We start from the raw sequence: 18233 nt of genomic DNA, 5'->3' as shown, positions 1-18233 counted from the left end.
CGAAGAGTTGTAAAACTTGGGGCACCATCAAAGGAAAGGTCACATCTCCAGTTGCCACCTGCCTCGCTGACAGTAGTGGAATCTGGAAAAGAGCCCTTTAGGCAAGCACCTGAGTTTATAGGCAAGTTCTTGTGGGAGGATGTCAGGTGCATAATGTTTTATCTTCTGGAACAGAGATGGCATGCTTTGGCATGCCAGCTACTGGGGGGAAACCGCGGGAGAAGGAAATTGCTCTCACGTTCTAACAGTTCCTAAGGAATGGTCTGCAGTAATAACTTTAGACTCCAGACTTTCTTCCACCTGCCCCCTTTTGGTGGTCTCGTCTATTACTGCACTAAGCCAGCCCTGTTGTGTTTGAGTAACCTCTTGCCCATTCTGCCAAGTGGGACCCTGGAAGTCTCCCCAACCCCATCCCAAAGTCCTGCGCTGATGACATCTATAAAACAGTATTGTTTCCAAGGCAGCAAACAATGCAAAATTATATGCTGTATTAAAAAAACTTGCCGTATTTCCTTTTTTAAAAAAATTGTAAATACTAATTAGCAATAACCAGACTAGACCGTAGGTCAGATATGTGGTCTGCTTCAGAATCAACACATCTGCCAAATACCATGTGAGCAGGTCTGAGGGCAAACATGGAAACATGGCTGCCCCATGGTTTTCTGGAGGCAGCCATGTTCCCCCCTGTAGAATCATCCTAAAACTGGCAGCATGTCATCATAGCCTATCACTTCCAGGCAGATTTGCAGAGCCACATTTTCAGTGTGTGTGATAGGAGTCATGCTTTCTAGCTGTTTCAGCTGTTAGTATTGGGGGGGGGAGGGAGGAATGGAGCTAGTCAGATGTTTCTGATCTCCACTTATTGTAAGTGAAAGAGGAAAGGATGCGAGAGCTGCGATTCATTCTCATAACAGCAAATCATGATTTGTTCCTTTTCTTCTTCCTTGTTTAAATCTTATTTAAATTTTATCCATATAACCCAAATAACAAAATAGAACTTCCGTAAAACAAACACATGGAAAACTAAACTAAGCCAAACTAAGGTTGGCATATAATGTTACACTCACAAGAAGAAACGATAAAGCTGGTTATCCGGATATTTGCAATAAGATACAGACAAAGTGAGTGGAGAGCACTGTCATGAAAAAATGAGAGAACTTGGTTTGTCTAGGCCTCCACTGAATACTCTTTTCTGTGCTTTTATGTAGCCCAAAAGTTTAGGGTAGTGAAAGGGTAAATCCATTGAGAGAAAGTACAGTGGTACCTCAGGTTACATACGCTTCAGGTTACATATGCTTCAGATTACAGACTCCGCTAACCCAGAAATATTACCTCAGGTTAAGAACTTTGCTTCAGGATGAGAACAGAAATCGGGCTCCAGCGGAGCGGCAACAGCAGGAGGCCCCATTAGCTAAAGTGGTGCTTCAGGATAAGAACAGTTTCAGGTTAAGAACGGACATCCAGAACGAATTAAGTTCTTAACTTAAAGTTTTTAAATTGCTGAACCAATTTAATTAGAATTGTCAGCTGACAGAGATGGCTGACATGACATACAAGTCCTGTAGAATCTCCCTAAGGCAGGCAGAGCTATAAAAACATCTTATATGTGGCAAAGGTACTTCAACAGAATTCGTAACTAGCTATAACTGAGAGTGTTGGAGTCTGATAAGTGGACTAGAAGGGTTTGCTGCTTTTAATCGGCATCCTATTCCTGCACTGATTATGCATTTCAAATACTCCCAATGTCCAGGTTCCCAGTAGATTTTCAAACCCATTTGTTTTTGGGAAAAGTGAAATATTTTAATGTTAAGCATATTTTAATCCTGATAAATATATTGTCTGCAATATTCTTGAAGCACTGTTGGCTACTTATCTAAGAACACTATATGATGCAACTTTAATTTACAGCTTAATGGAGACCACTTAGCTCTCCATATAAAACAGAGAGGTGCTAATTTAACAGCAGCATCCATAACATTTAGTTACACGTTTGTAAGCCTAAATTGCCCTAGATTTTGCAGGCAGACAAGGATTTAGCTAATTATAAAGGTTTATTTTGTTCATTCTTGCATTTACATCCTGTCTTTCCTCCAAGGAGCTTGAGATAGTATACCTGGTTCTCTCCCTTCTCATTTTATCCTCCAAACAACCCTGTGAGGTAGCTTAGGCTAGAAGACAATGGCTGGCCCAAAAGACAGGGTCTTGGGCAATGCTCACTATGCACAAAAGAGGAGCCTGATGTGCACATAGGACATATTGTTCTTTTCATACCCCCTGCACATACAAAACTTTCATATTGGCATCAGAGTCTCTAAATAAATGATGATCTTGCAGTATTTTGCACAAAGTTGCTGCCCACCAGCCCCCTGAATACAGTATATGCACATTCAGCTGAAAGCAAAGAGGTTCTTCCACGTTGGTTCCTGAGCACACAGAGAAGCCTATGTTTGTGTGCTCAGGCAAACATGGGTCACTTTCTCCTCCAGACCTTTTGCTTCGCATGTGATGGTCAGGGTGGGTCCCACGAGGACACTGGAGCCAGGACATGAAGGCTCCCCGCTCCATGTGTCCTTAATGCATGGAAGAATAACTCAGAAGGTGGATACTGACTAACAGTAACAAGTATGTTGCATTTAAGAAAGTCTTAACTTTAACAATGAAATCTGACTTGAAAGCCAGTGTAGCACAGTGCCTAAAAGTGTTGGACTTGGACCATAGTAATGTGTGCAAATCTCCATTAATTCTGGATGAAACTTTAAAGGACACTCAAAAAAATGAAATGTTACACTAGTAAGCCAGTATTTACCCTTATTGTTAGTCTAATTTTACAACATTTGAAACTTCTAAATCGGAGAATCCACAACACAGAGAGCTTGTAATAAAAAATACTGTATTATATATATTGTCAGACATTCACAGTTCTGTTTTCTGGAGTCTCCTTTTTAGTAGAGTTTTTGCTTCAGCTTTATCTTCATAAATTCACAAGAGGAAAAAATGGCAACAGATTAATAAAATACAACTTTATTGCATCACACCCATTATTATTTCTTCAATAATTTCTAGCCCTGTTGCAGGTCTGCGTTGGGTGAAATCCTCTTATTGTTTTATGCTCTGCAGTTCCCATTAGTTTGCATATCACTCAGAGTGCCACTGCCATGGTAATTTATTATAGTAGTTCTCTCTTGAATTAGGACGTAAAGGCTTACTGCCATAATGCTGCCTATTATGGGATTTTAGAATGAGTGTGAGTGGGACACAGCAATATTTACAAAGGCTTAGAAAGCAAATAAATTGCACCATTTTCTGTATTTCAGAATATGAGTTGGAGTGCATGGCTGCAATCCTGTGCACAGTTATCTAGCCAGGTAGTCCCAATGAGTGCACTCAGACTTACTTTTGACAAATAGTTTTTCATTTCCTGCATCTTGCCAAATGTGAATTAAAATAAGTTACTGAGCCAGTGCAATTGGTAAGTTAATATTATAATTATTAACTTATGACACCCCCAAGACATGCATTCTTCACCTTTGCAGGTGCTTGAAAACGTCTTTATTTTTGCAGTCCAAAGTAAGCAAAAGTAGAACTACTGGAACTCTTCTCAGTGTTTGGCTTTGTGGATTATAATTTTTTTCAGCTGAGAAAGTAATTAATTCCAGTGATACAGTTATCCAGCAAAATGAATTTTTTTTAATCTTTAAAATTTCAAAATGTGCATGTCTCAAATACCCAGAAAAACCTACAATTATATATTAGACACCAAGATCCATATTTATTGCTATGAAGGTGGTGGAGCAATGCTTGCTCCAATTCTCATATGAGTTTTCCAAACTTCAAAGCACTGGCTGCAGTACACCACAACATATGCACCAAGCAGATAAGTCTACATAACTATACAGTGTTACTCTACAACAAGTAGTAATCTGCACCATTCGTTGCAGCGTTTTCAGTCCTTTGATTGGCAGCCTGTATACACATGTGTATTTCTCTGTGTTGTGTTGTATTTAGTCCTCTTTTGCAATTGCTTTTCCAAACTGGGCCTTACTACACATTGCATCTTTTTGTGTTAGTAGCTATTATTTTTTCTAAAAAGCAAAAAATGAGCAGAACATTTTTGTCCAATTTAAAGCAGAGACAGGAAAATGTATGTAAATGTGTTGAGGTGTATATGTTCTGTGAAAATAACAAACTGAGAATGGCTTTTATGAGTCTTAAAATATGTTTACTATATTAATCTTTTAGGTGTATATCCTAAACAGATATATTGCTGAAAAAATGAAAGTGGTGAATTTGATGAGACTCATAGCTGGAGATGTGTTTATTGTACATCTTTGCTAGATGGGAAGCTGTTTTATCATGTTTTTAATATTCTCTTGGGAGCTGCCCAGAGTGGCTGGGGAAACCCAGCCAGATGGGCGGGGTATAAATAATAAATTATTATAATATATTATATTACAGTCTTCCCCTGGCACAAGTGTATTACAGGATAAACATTGGTTTGCTTCTGTGTAAAGTTTCAAAATGATCCTAACACCAGCAGATTGTACCTTGCTGAGTTGAGTGAGAAGTTCAGCAGTTAACGACAAGCCATTTTCTAAGGGCAGGTATGGTTTACTAGAAGTTGCTAGACTACAGTTCCCCTCTTCCCTTCCCATTGGCCATATTGGCTGGGGCTGATGGGAGTTGGAGTGATAACAGCTTCTGGGGAGCTGAAGTTTAGCCACATGAGCTATGGGGCTTGAGTATGCCTTATGTCTAAGGTGCATTTTTTATGTAGTTTTTATGATGCATGAGGATTCTGAGATAGACTTAGGTACTCCTGAAGAAATGTGGAACTACCCCAACAGAACCTACTGTAGTATCTTTCTTGTAGGTGATAACAAGTATTCATTGTTTTCTATCTAGCATTTTATAGTAGGGATGGGGAACCAGCAGCTCTTGGAGATGGGGAACCTGCAGACGTTGTGGGACTCCCAATTCCCATCAGCCCCAGGCAGCTGGGACTGGGCACAGAAGTTAATTTAGGGTCTTGCCATCAACCCAACCCTTTAAAGCAGAGGAAGGGTAAGCTCCGTTGCACAGTAGAAATCTGTTCCACCAGCAGAGAGGGGGGATCCACCAGGACCATATAACACCGGTCCTGAAGGATCTTCACTGGCTCCCAGTACGTTTCTGTTGGTGCTGACCTTTAAAGCCGTCAATGGCCTCTGTCCAGTATACCTGAAGGAGCATCTCCACCCCCATCACTCAGCCCGGACACGGAGGTCCTCCTCCAAGGGTCTTCTGATGGTTCTCTCACTGAGAGAAGCGAAGTTACAGGGAATCAGGCAGAGGGTCTTCTTGGTAGTGGTACCCTCCCTGTGGAACACCCTTACTTCAGATGTCAAGGAGATAAAGAATTACACAACTTTTAGAAGACATCTGAAGGCAGCCCTGTATTGGGAAGTTTTTAATGTTTGATGTTTTACTATGTTTTTATATATGTTGTAAGCCCCTAGAGTGGCTGGGGAAACCAAGCCAGATTGGCAAGGTATAAACATCATCATTATTATTATTATTATTACTATTATTACTATTATTACTATTATTATTATTATTACTACTACTACCACTACTGCTACTACTACTACTACTACTACTACTACTACTGGATATTGTGCTATACTTTTGGGGTGGGTGGGGAATGAGGGGCCAGCATTGAAACGGATGGTGCTTAATTGAATGCCCTTTGCCTTGTTTCTCAGCCAAGAAGAACGTAGTGGGTTCACTTTTCCTTTCTGAAGTTCCCATCTCCTGAGGTTTGGTGCTATCACTGTCTAGGGCCAGCCTGAGATATTTTGCCACGTGAAGCAGGTGGCATAAAGCACACCACCATAGGCAAGTCTCCTGTGCAAGCCCGGTTGAGATGAGCTGTGGTCTCCTTATGCAACTTCTATTCAGTTGCACTTTCTGCTAGAGAACTCTGGTGACGCCATACCTGTTAGGCATTAAAGTGTTCAACGTGGAGGTTTTCAGAAGTGCAAATAGCATCTGCTTGTGGTGGGCTGATAATTATCACAGTCCTACCAAGCGGCTAGAGAGAATTCAATGCTTTCCTCCCTAATGGTGCCAATGGGGCATTTCCTGGGTTTAAATCACCTTGGCTGCTTGTTAGGATCCTAATACTTTTCAACCCCTTTCCCTGATACTTTTCTGCATTAAAAACAACAGTGCTGCATGGTCACTGCATAGATGCAGTTAACATGGTGTCTGTTTTGGCCCTTTGTAGAGATGCTGAAACTTATAGGTCTCATTGAGCAGGAGTTTTTTGGAGTGCCTCAGTGGACCTTTCTACCAGCTTTTTCTTAAGTAGACAAACATGAGCATTCCTCCCTTGGTGATGGGGAGCTGATCCTTGGATCACATTTTTCCACATTTGTTTCTTATTGCAGACACTGTCGTATACAGTGGTGGCCCGCAAGACGAATGCCTCGCAAGACGGAAAACTCGCTAGACGAAAGAGTTTTCCGTTTTGGAGGTGCTTTGCAAAACGAATTTCCTATGGGCTTGCTTCACAAGACAAAAATGTCTTGCGAGTTCCTGCGGGTTTTTTTTCCTTTCCCCCCTTTTTTCTAAGCCGCTTATCTGCTAAGCCGAAAAGCCGCTAAAAGCCGCTAAACCACTAATAGCGCTAATCCGCTAAGCCGTCAATGGGCTTGCTTCGCAAGACGAAAAACCGCTAGACGAAGAGACTCGCGGAACGGATTCTTTTCGTCTTGCGAGGCACCACTGTACCATGCAAGTTCATGTGTCGCCCTTCTTCCGCTGATCTTTTCGCCACTATCCCGGAGATTAGACTGAATACATTAAACTTGGGCAAGAGTATTAAGTTGCCAGTTTGGCTCACAGCCATTCTACAGCAGGCCCTAATGATGATTGTGAGTTTTCAGCACTGCTTTTAGTAGCTTTAAAATGCACCCATATCAGTTCAAATTACAGAACCAAGTTAACTGAAGGAAGAAACGGCTGAATGCATCTTGTGCACGTCCTTTAGACCTTCCTTTTCTAAAAGCCGATGAAGTAAAAACATACATGTCCTTTCCCTCTGTATTTTCTTCTTTGATCAGATGTTGAGCGGGCCAGATGTATTGCAAACCAGTTGTTGTAACTATTGTGGCTTTTTTTTTTTTTATTTGTTACAGGAGAAAACTTTGACCAGAGCCCCTTAAGAAGAACTTTCAAGTCCAAAGTCTTGGCTCACTATCCCCAGAACATAGAGTGGAACCCCTTTGATCAAGATGCAGTCAACATGGTATGTAGAGAAAACGCCTTCCAAAGAGAGGGCTCCTCCTTCCATTATTTTCCCCATCTCTGTAGGAAGGCTGGTTTCTCTTGCATGCTTCAGCCTTCCTCTCTTCCTGTCTCCTTCAGCCACAGTGTGAAAAGTAGGCTGGGGAGGCTGGGGGAAAGTAGCAGCGTAGGATTTTGGTGTAGTGATTGTTTAAGGCTGCATATCAACTTGCAGTCCTCCCCACTTCTTTTTAATGCGCTGAGACCCACTGAGTTCCATGAGGCTTAATTTCCAAGTAAACGTGCATAGGATTGCCGCCTTAAATTAAGCAGAGAAGCTTTGGGTTAGTTTTCCCTTCTGTTTCCTTGTTGGCTTTTAGGCTGTCACACTGAACCGGTTTTCTGCTTGAAAGTATTCCTTTCAAAAAGAGTACGATTTTCAGATTATCCTTTGTCAACTGTTATTGGTGGAACACTAGTTTTGCCAGTGAATATTACTATTGTGTAAAGCAGTATTGAGCAGAATTCAGGCTTGGCAGAGTCTACTGTTTTGCTTTGCTTACTTGATCCCAAATTTAGAGCTAGGTACAAAATAGTGGCAAGGGATTTATTATTGGAATTACGGAGCAATCTGTCTGTGAAGCTTCCTCCCTTCTTTGTGGTCCCAAATACAGTCAGAAATTCAGCATGCCTCTTCTGTTCAGAGCCACCTAGTGATTCCATCTACATTTCAAGGTCAAGGCTTCTTTTATCAGCAAGCACAGCCGTAGAATCATAGAATTGTAGAGTTGGGAGGAACCCAAGGGTCATCTAGTCCACCCCCTGCATTGCAGGAAAGCATCCATGACAGATGACCACCCCAACCTCTGCTTTAAAAACCTCCAGGGTTTGTTTATTTATGTTCCTGACTCTTAAGCAGTCTACTGCCCCAGACTTTACAAGCCTCCTTCCCTCTTTTCCCCTGTTTTCTCTCCCTCCCGTTGTCCCCTTATGTAAGCTCTAAGTTCACCACATTCATGTTCATTTCCCCTATTCTTGCTTCAGTGAATAATACCCATGTAAACACAGAAGTTCACTGTGTAGTTTTTATTCTGTGCAGAATGGTCTACAGCAGGGGCCAGCAAACTTTTCCAGCAGACGGCCGGTCCACTGTCCCTCAGAGCTTGTGGGGGGCCGAACTATACAAATAAACCAGAGATGCATTTTAAATAACACATTCTACTCATGTAAAAACATGCTGATTCTCGGACCATCCGCGGGCTGGATTTAGAAGGCGATTGGGCCGGATTTGGCCCCCAGGCCTTAGGTTGCCTACTCCTGGTCTACAGTCCTCATCAGAACCAAGTCGAAAACAGAACAGGCTACTTTAGGCCTTCTTCGCTTCCTGACCTATTAATGACACTATTCTATATGATGATGGGGTGAAAACAATGTGCTAAGATAAATAATACTTATGGAGCTGCTTCTGCCCCAAATCTTGTTTGTTGTCATCTTAAGGGCTGGGGAATAAAAGCCTCACTTAAGAGAGCATTTCTCTCTCCCCCGCTAACAATAACCATAGGCGGTTGCTAGCTTTTGTTGCTCTTTTTCTTTCAGTATTAGTTTTGTCATTGCCTTGCATTTCTGCCTGCCTTTTATATAAATAGCAATTGGTGGTCTTCCTTGGAGGCAAATGCATGAGCTTTTTTGAAGGTTAGCCCATGGGGGAAATTTCTGGGACTGCTGGATGCTAAACGGATTTCAAATGGCTTCTGAGAAATCTAGTTCATGGAAAAGGAGATAGGAAGGGGGAATCCTTTTACTAAACTGCAGCTCTCCATTTGTACTGAACCATGCAGGATGTAACACACATTGAAACCTCTGTTTTCTCACATGGCTGCTTTTCATCCTGCACTTAAATTATGGGGGAAATCCCAGGTGACTCATGTCCTTATCCATTGGCAAATGTAAATGTCCCCAAGCTGTTGCTTCTTATCCTTTCTTGCTTATTCCCCACCCCCACCCTGGGAATTAGTATTAAGTCCTTTCTATGTGACTATTTTAGGATCTATGAGCCTGGAAACGTAAGGGTGAGTAAGTCATAGCCCTGAAAAATTGTAGATCCTGCCGCAATCACTACCCTTGCTTGATCTAATCCCTACTGGCAGAATATTATTGGCTAGAATTGCAGGTGCCAAACTGTCTAATGAATATATGTTCATTTAATGTATTATTTCTTGGTTTGATTCCATTTGTGAATCACATCCCATATAATATCCATTTTCACAGGAAAAAAACATCAATGAAAACGTGTGTTTATGAATAGACATGCATTTTCCTAACTTGTAAGTGTACTTTTGACAATAAAGAGTTGATTCCTCACTCAGTGATAAGACTGTTCTGCAAGTCCCTCTCACCACAAATCCTCAGGAGGACCACAAACAGAATTCCTTCCCCATCATTAGGATTGTGTTGTCTGGCACTAGAGGAGGTGCACATGCAAGAACTTGTGCCCTCAAGCTCTTTAGGGCTTTATAAATGATTGTCAATACCTTGAATTGTGGCCACTAGCTTACAGGCAGTCCTTGCTTTGCACTTACTAAATGCCCAACAATACTCAGTCTCAGGGTTGTGGGTTCAAGCCCCACGTTGGGCAAAAGATTCCTGCATTGCAGGGAGTTGGACTAGATGATCCTCATAGTCCCTCCAAACTCTACAGTTCTGTGATTTTGTATGTGTGTTTAATGTGGATGTACACATCCCACAGGGGCTTGTGTTACACATGATCTCTCTCTCTCACATACATACACCCAGGCACATGCAAATTATATATAAATATTTTGAATCTGCTGTTAAGTGGCAGACAAGCCCACATCATATACCTCAGTGAGGCATTTCCAAATTTATGCTTCCTTCCATAGATGTTGTCCAATATACCCCAAATATGTTTTGTTGTTGTTGAATCAATCTCAGTTTTTAAATCTAGCCTGGAAAATCTCTGATTGCAGGATGTGGTGGTAAAAATGCTGCCCTGTGAGCATTAACAATCTGGAAACATTTTGAATGAATGCGTGGCTGCCATCCAGAAATAGCCTTTGTTGACATGAACCGTAAAATTGTAACACAGGCTATCAGTTAAATGAAATTAAACCCTGCTACTGAGTCATAGCCATACTGTTCTATGCATTAACTGTAAAAGGGATTTTGAGGACCCAGTCTGGATGACTCACGGTGATGACAGTACTAGATCTACACTTGTACGTCTCACTGTTCTGCTTCTAGTGCCAATGGTTGAGTTGCATTTCACATCTGGTAAATCAGTAATTTTAGTGTTCTCTGTAGCTAGTGGCATTGAGTGAGAATACAGTGGTGCCTCGCAAGACGAAATTAATCCGTTCCGTGAGGCTCTTCGTATAGCGGTTTTTTCGTCTTGCGAAGCAAGCCCATTGACAGTATAGCGGATTAGCGCTATTAGCGGTTTAGCGGCTTTTAGCGGATCAGCTGATAAGCGGCTTATCAGCGGATTATCTGATAAGCGTCTTATCAGCGGATTATCTGATAAGCGGCTTAGGGTTTAGGAAAAGGGGGAAAAAATGGGAAAAACCCCGCAGGAACTCGCAAAACATTTTCGTCTTGCGCAGCAAGCCCATAGGGAAATTCGTTTTGCGAAGCGCCTCCAAAACGGAAAACCCTTTCGTCTAGCGGGTTTTCCGTCTTGCAAGGCGTTTGTCTTGCGGGGCACCACTGTAATGGGATTTTACCTTGTTGGCTGCTAAATACAGTTATGCCAGTGTGGTGTAGTGGTTAAGAGCGGTAGTCTCGTTATCTGGGGAACCGGGTTTGCGTCTCCGCTCCTCCACATGCAGCTGCTGGGTGACCTTGGGCCAGTCACACTTCTTTGAAGTCTCTCAGCCCCACTCACCTCACAGAGTGTTTGTTGTGGGGGAGGAAGGGAAAGGAGAATGTTAGCCGCTTTGAGACTCCTTAAAGGGAGTGAAAGGCGGGATATCAAATCCAAACTCCTCTTCTTCTTCTTCTTCTTCTTCTTCTTCTTCTTCTTCTTCTTCTTCTTCTTTATCTTTACAGTCAGTGGTGTCCAAACTTTTTTCAGAGAGGGCCAGATTTGATGAAGTGAGGGGCTTTTTTTTAGGATTGAAGTTGAGCTTTTTTTAGGATTGAAGTTGTAGAGGTTTTTTAGGATTTTACCCCAGGAAATAAACTGCCACAGAGGCCGGATTAAACTGACCAGCGGGCCGTATTCGGCCCCCAAAATGGACTATAGACATGCCTGCTTTACATCTATGCTTCCACTACCAAAATTAATAAAAACATACATTTCTTTGTAACTTGTATAAAGTTGCTGCAGCTATTTTTCCATGGGGAATCCTGGTTGGGTTTTCCTTTCTTCCTTTTTTCTGATTGCAGTTTCCTTGAACAATTTAGCTTTTGCTTGCTTAATTTTTTTACCAGTAAATTTTGCTCACTTTTAAGAATTATGTGTACTCCACATTACTGACTGACAAAGGAAATAGAGGAGCTCTTGTTCGCTGCTTTATTGAGATACTCACATTTAACTCATGAGGCTGTAAATGAATTTATGAACGGTGGCAAATGGCCGTTGCAGTATAATTGTGCAAAGTCATTCCGTTTGCTTCGTAAAAAATACAAATTAAAGGCAATGCCCTTTTGTGCTTGAGGCTGGGAATCTTATTTTCAAGAGTGCAGATTTTTTTTTAATTAACTGGTTTAACAAGATAGCTTTCTCCAACTTCTTCTGCCAGAAACATCTCCTGTGCAAAAACCCTCTTGAACCAAACAGGAATTATACAAATGGCATGAGCTCCTGGGCATTGCATTGGGGCCTGCACAAGAGAAACATCCTTGTAGGTTATACCAGGTGAAATTAGATGAGCTACTGATGTGTTGTGTTCCCCCTCCCCACTCTTCTTGCAGTTATGTATGCCCAAAGGGCTCTCCTTCAGGACTCAAACCGATAACAGAGACCCCCAGTTCCACTCGTTCATCATTACCCGGGAAGACGGTTCCCGCACTTACGGGTTCGTACTCACCTTTTACGAGGAGGTCACCAGCAAGCAGATTTGCACAGCTATGCAGACGCTTTATCAAATGCACAACGCAGAGCAATGCAACAGCGTCTGTGCCTCGTCGTCGTGCAGCATGGACTCCCTGGCAAGCAGCCTCGACGAAGGTGACTCCACGTCGCTGGCCAAGATGCAGCGCTACAACTCCTACGATATCAACAGGGACACGCTCTACGTCTCCAAGTGCATTTGCCTCATTGCTCCCCTTCCTTTCATGCAAGCCTGCAAGAAATTCCTCATCCAGCTTTACAAGGCAGTCACCTCCCAGCAACCTCCACCTTTACCCCTGGAGAGCTACATCCATAACATTCTTTATGAAGTGCCCCTTCCGCCTCCAGGAAGGTCTCTCAAATTCTACGGGGTCTATGAGCCTATCTTTTGCCAGAGGCCCGGGCCTAATGAACTCCCGCTATCTGACTACCCTCTCCGGGAGGCCTTTGAGTTATTGGGCTTGGAGAACCTCATCCAGGTTTTTACGTGTGTTCTCCTAGAAATGCAGATCCTTCTTTATTCTCAAGGTAAGCTGACTTAACTTTAGTTCAATCAGGTTGCTGAGTTTTCGTCTAACTTGCCCACACGAATGGTAATAACGGGTGGTGTTTTTCCCCAGAAACAATGTTTTTAAAAGAACTGACCTGAAACAGCCAAACAATATCTTTTAGAGCCAAATGCATATATCTTAACAGAGTGCTCTGCATTCTCCTACAAATTTAGTCTAAGCACCAACTGAAGATTCACCATCGTTGCAAAGGCTGTGACTGTCTTCCAAGAAAATTATAACCTTCAGGAGTACAGCAGTTTCTGTGGAAAGACGTTGCTTATTTTTGGGTGTTAACCCTTTTAACTGCTTAGCTCAGAGCATTTCACACCAGTGTTTTTCTTAACATATTTTAAATAGTTTGCAGGGTCTTCTGGACTGACTTTTAAAAGCAATTACCTCACTTTTTAATTTTTCTTCTGTTTCTGAATTTCTGTGCTGCCCCTTTGAAGGCGTGTGTGCACACACATGTAATTTATTTGCTTATATATCATGTGTGTCATGAATATTGCGGGAAAGTGTGTGTTCCAACATTTTCAAAGTTATCCTGTTCTGAGGCTGTTAATACAGCTTCCTGGGGATAAGTGACAAATGCTACCCCCACAAGATTGCTACCAGAGAGGGGTGAATTAAATTGTTAACTCTGCAGAAAGGAGGAAATCTGTTTCGGATGTGTGCCTGCAAGCAATTTGAAGAAGAGTTTGAATTCTCCTGGCCTTGCAGTTTAAGCCTTTTTCTGTTCATCGGCATTTATTTGTTGTTATTTAATTTAAACATTCATATTCTTCCAGGGCAGTTTACAAAAACAAGATACTACATAAAATTAAAACATAACTAAGAACTAGGGGAGAGAATTTTTTAGTTATAGAGGGGAAAGTTTTAAAATTGTAAAAAAGATGCGGAAGAATAAACATTTCTTTGCCTGCACTGAAAAGACAGCAATGTTGGTGCCAGATAGGTGAATTCAAGCAGGTTTATCCCTCCAGATGTGGGGGCTGCCCTCCAGATGTGGGGCTACAGCCCCCATCATCCCTGACTATTGGCTATGCGGTCTGGGGATACTGCATTGGCTACCCCCTAATTTATTTATTTTGTGTATTAAATGTGTAGCCCATTATTCCTCCTAAAGGAACTGCAACCACCAAAAAGTTAAGAAGATAGAATTAAAAATAAAACAACAACAAAATAACTATGTTTTTAAATAACATTTAAGAAGAAAGACATTTGAAACAGTTTTTTAAACGAATAAGGTAATATATACATTTTTTAAAAAATTAAAGAACTCTCCAAAACTTTTTCCATCGTACATACTGGAACATTTTTGTTTTATGAAATTGATGATATGTGTTCAGGATATGTGTGGAAGAGTGTGCATGATTGTTGCTTGCCAGACCTTACAGGAGGAGCCACATTTTCACATTCCGCCACTGGGGAAAAGTCACTTTGTGGTTTTGTAGGTCAGAGCTTTCTCCGTGGTAGCACTGTGTCTTTGGAAGGCCAGTATTGTCATCCTTCTGGTGCCTGGCTAATTCTTTTTAAATTTTCTGAGGCTTTCGAAGTTTTGGTATGTATTAATATATTTAGATCCTGCCTTTCCTCTCAGGAGCTCAAGATGGCATGTGCAGACCTCACAACCACCCTGTGAGGTAGATCAGGCTGAGATAGTGCTTGGCCCAAAGTTACCCAGTGAGCTTCGGGGCTGAGTGGCGATTTGAACCCTGGTCTCCCAGGTCCTGGTCCAGCGCTCTTAACCACTACACCACCTTGTCCCTTGATTAATGTTTAGCTGATTAGTAGTTCAGCCTTCTCAGCTATTTTAAGGTGGCTGTATTTGTTCTGATGTTGAATTTTATTATGTATTATTTGTATTATTTGGTTGTTTTGTAACCTGTATAGCTGGATTTATTTTCAACAAATAATTAAATTGTTTATTTGCTGTTCCCTTTCAAAAAGTACATTTTCCTAAGCTTCCGCCCTCCTGAGAAGGCTTCATTGTGCCAGAGATAAAGAGGGAGTTTCGGCTGCCAGTGCCGCCCCCTAGCAATTTTAAATTCCTGGGTGAATACTGATCAAATTGTTTTTCTGTGCTGAAAGCCTGGCAATATACTCTGATGTAGATAAGGCATAAAAAGAGATAATATACTTGAGAGGCAGTGGTTTTTATTTTGCTCATTAACACTCCTCCAGCAGAGAGGTAATAAATAGGAAGCTATTCAGCTAATGGGAGGCAGTATAAAAGTGTAGACATGGCGCACATGCATTTAGAATGGATTTGACCTGTGTTTCCAAGCTAATACGTCTAAATTTAGTTTACAATGGTAGCCTCCCTCTTCTAAAGCCATATTTAAAGCTGTGTAAAGTTTGGACACGGGTGGCACTGTGGGTTAAACCACAGAGCCCTAGGGCTTGTCGATCAGAGGGTCAGCAGTTTGAATCCCCACAACGGGGTGAGCTACCGTTGCTCAGTCCCTGCTCCTGCCACCCTAGCAGTTCGAAAGCACGAAGTGCAAGTAGATAAGTAGGTACCACTCTGGCGGGAAGGTAAACGGCGTTTCCATGTGCTGCTCTAGTTTGCCAGAAGCGGCTTAGTCATGCTGGCCACATGACCCGGAAGCTGTACACTGGCTCCCTTGGCCAATAAAGCGAGATGAGCGCCACAACCCCAGAGTCGTCCGTGACTGGACCTAATGGTCAGGGGTCCCTTTAATGGATCAGGGAACGGAATACTTGAGAAGAGGGTGCATTTCATTCCATATGGCCCCCTGGTGGAGTGCTCTTAGTAAACATTTCAGTATTTCTTTTGACCCCTTTGGACCATGTGCTTGTAAGTCAGAGGACTTTTTCTGTTGTGGGAAAAGGCATAAAACCTTTCCTTGTTAATCTGACTGTGTGTGTGTGTGTGCGGACACACACAAAATTAATAGATGTGAAGGAGTCTAAACTGGGAATCCATTCTTAATTAACCAACTAGAGTTAATATGAATACAACTGTTCCGACTCAAGAAGAGAAATTTAATCACTGTTAACGCTGGTGAGCCACTTGACCATTTTCAGTTGGGATATATTTTACATTCATATTAAACTTTCACTTAGAGCCCCCCCCCCCCTCAGAATCATTTGCACTTTCTAATATGGAAGAAGTAGTCGAAGATCAGGTTGGAATTGTTGGAACAGTATCGGGCAGCATCAAAAGAAGAACATTTTATATCAGTTATTGTACAAACATCCTTTCTGACTAGAAACTTAATAGAATACACAGGAATAAAATGCTGACAGGGTACTGGTGAGTTTGAGAGTACTGCCTTGGAATCTTGTTTAAAAAATAAGTCCTAGGGTGCATTTCACGTTTGTGTAGTTAGTTCTGATTTTCCGTCAAGGTGGATTTGCAGGCTGCCTTGCTTCCTGGAGCCTGCTAACACGTGAGCTGAAAATTCAGCCTGATGAACAATTATGCGCAAAAACGGGCATGACAGCCATTGCTCCCCTTGCTGTTGGTTCCTTTCTTGTCCCATCTGCATATTGCTCTTCCTCTGGCAATTCAGCAGAGCAATGTACATAATTCTGCTTTACCGTTCTCCTGGTGTTCATCTTAAATTCACTTTTTAAATTTTGTAACATAGCTGGATGTGTCTATTAAAATTTCATAGCTTTCTTTGTGTAATAGTTCTGGAGTTAATATTTCAATCCGTTTTAAACAAGCAGCGAGCTCGTGCCGCACACTTAAATCAAGCTGACAAATAGCTGCAAAACATGCTCTGTGGGTTTAAGAATTGCTCTGCACTTGCCATCGGTCTAACGCTGAAGTGTTGATGGCTTTTTAAGAGGAGCGATATAGTAATTCTGTCTTGGTTTCCTCTGTTTAGATTACCAGCGTCTAATGACGGTTGCAGAAGGGATCACCAGTCTGCTGTTCCCATTTCAGTGGCAACATGTCTACGTCCCCATCCTCCCAGCCTCTCTCCTGCATTTCCTCGATGCTCCTGTACCTTACTTGATGGGCCTGCAGTCGAAGGAGGGAACAGACCGTTCCAAACTGGAGCTTCCCCAAGAGGTGAGAGGTGACTGTTGCACACTGCTGAACCTTAGGGCTGTGTGCAGTGCTGAATATTGGCAACCTGAGTTCAGGATGCCTTGTTCTGTTGTTAAAACTTGCCATGAGCTATATAATTCCACATGGGTATTCCTGGTTTTTCTGTGCATTTGTAGCAAAACCATGGGCTCTGTATTTGGGCATGGATCCTCTCTGGATAGGAACATCAAAGTAAGGCTTTAGGAATGCCAGCTAAATACTCGTAACTGTTTCTCTTACTCAATCCAAGAACAAGATCTCTTTAGGTGCAGCTGTGGCACAAAAACATTTTTACACTTGTCATTGTTTACATGTTCTGGCACTTCAGAAGTTTTTTTTTTTAATGGTCTTTCTGACTATTGGGCTATGAAGAAGCATATTCCCTGACCAGTTTTGTACCATTTGTTGTATGGAAGTACCTCCATCTACCCAGTCAAGCCCCAGTAGCACTGAATTGCCTTTTTCCAGTTTGTGTGTATGTCCCATTTATTAGTGCTGCTGGCCATCACCAGTCATTTAATTTAGTTTATTACTGTTGACAGCTGTTTCCCTGCATCTCTTCCTGTTTCTAACAAGGTGGTTCAAATATTTATACACACACACACACACACACACACACACACACACACATGCCACTTGTTAGGATTTTATCTCAAGTGCACAAAGGTTTTATTTTTAGCCCCAAGAGTGTGGGGCTTGGCCTGAACAATGAAAGGAACACTGAAATGAACCTTTGTTCACTAGTATTCGTGTGCCAGAAGACCGAATGGTTTTACCATCTTGTGGAAAGTGCTGTTTCAAAATGCCACCATTAAATGCAGCTCCTCCCCTTCTCTGTTACCTAGAGTCATTTTTCGGTAGATGTAGGAGTAGAAAGAAAAGACTAAAAATCAGATACCATTAACAGTTTCAGTCTGCCTTGCATAAAAGACGACCTCACCTCCCTAGTGTATGGGAATGTGCAACATGGAGTTGAGCTTATCTTGTAGATCCTCCTTCTACACTCAATTTATTTTGGCATTTTTTCTCACCCATGTTATTGACACAAGGGTCGACTATAAAATAATAAATGCAGGTCCTCATTCTCACAATATAATATGTAAAACGAACAGATAAAGCTGATGCTCAAATAAACTGGAATGAAGTTTTATAAAATCTGAACACCAAATGCTTGGGAAAGTAATTAAGCTGACACCGAAAAGATAACACCGTAGATGCCAGTTGAACTTCTGAACCTTGCAGTCCTTCCCTGCTTCATGTCCTGTTTTTAAAATATATC

General features: G+C 41.9%; 1 protein-coding gene across 6 annotated transcripts in view; it reads left to right on the top strand.

Moving 5' to 3' along the window:
* DENND5B (DENN domain containing 5B) overlaps positions 1–18233 on the top strand; it is a 94971-nt gene that overhangs the window by 44150 nt on the left and 32588 nt on the right. For all 6 annotated transcript variants that reach the window (XM_081878785.1, XM_081878786.1, XM_081878788.1 and 3 more), the window contains 3 exons: positions 7179–7288; positions 12199–12865; positions 16749–16936. In XM_081878785.1, coding sequence (XP_081734911.1) covers positions 7179–7288; positions 12199–12865; positions 16749–16936 — 965 coding nt within the window. The remainder of the gene's footprint in view (positions 1–7178; positions 7289–12198; positions 12866–16748; positions 16937–18233) is intronic.

This window comes from Podarcis erhardii, assembly GCF_964252035.2.
Source record: "Podarcis erhardii genome assembly, chromosome: 10".
Lineage (NCBI taxonomy): Eukaryota > Metazoa > Chordata > Lepidosauria > Squamata > Lacertidae > Podarcis > Podarcis erhardii.
The sequence above is the reverse complement of the archived record's forward strand: the minus strand, read 5'-3'. Positions and strand labels throughout refer to the sequence as shown.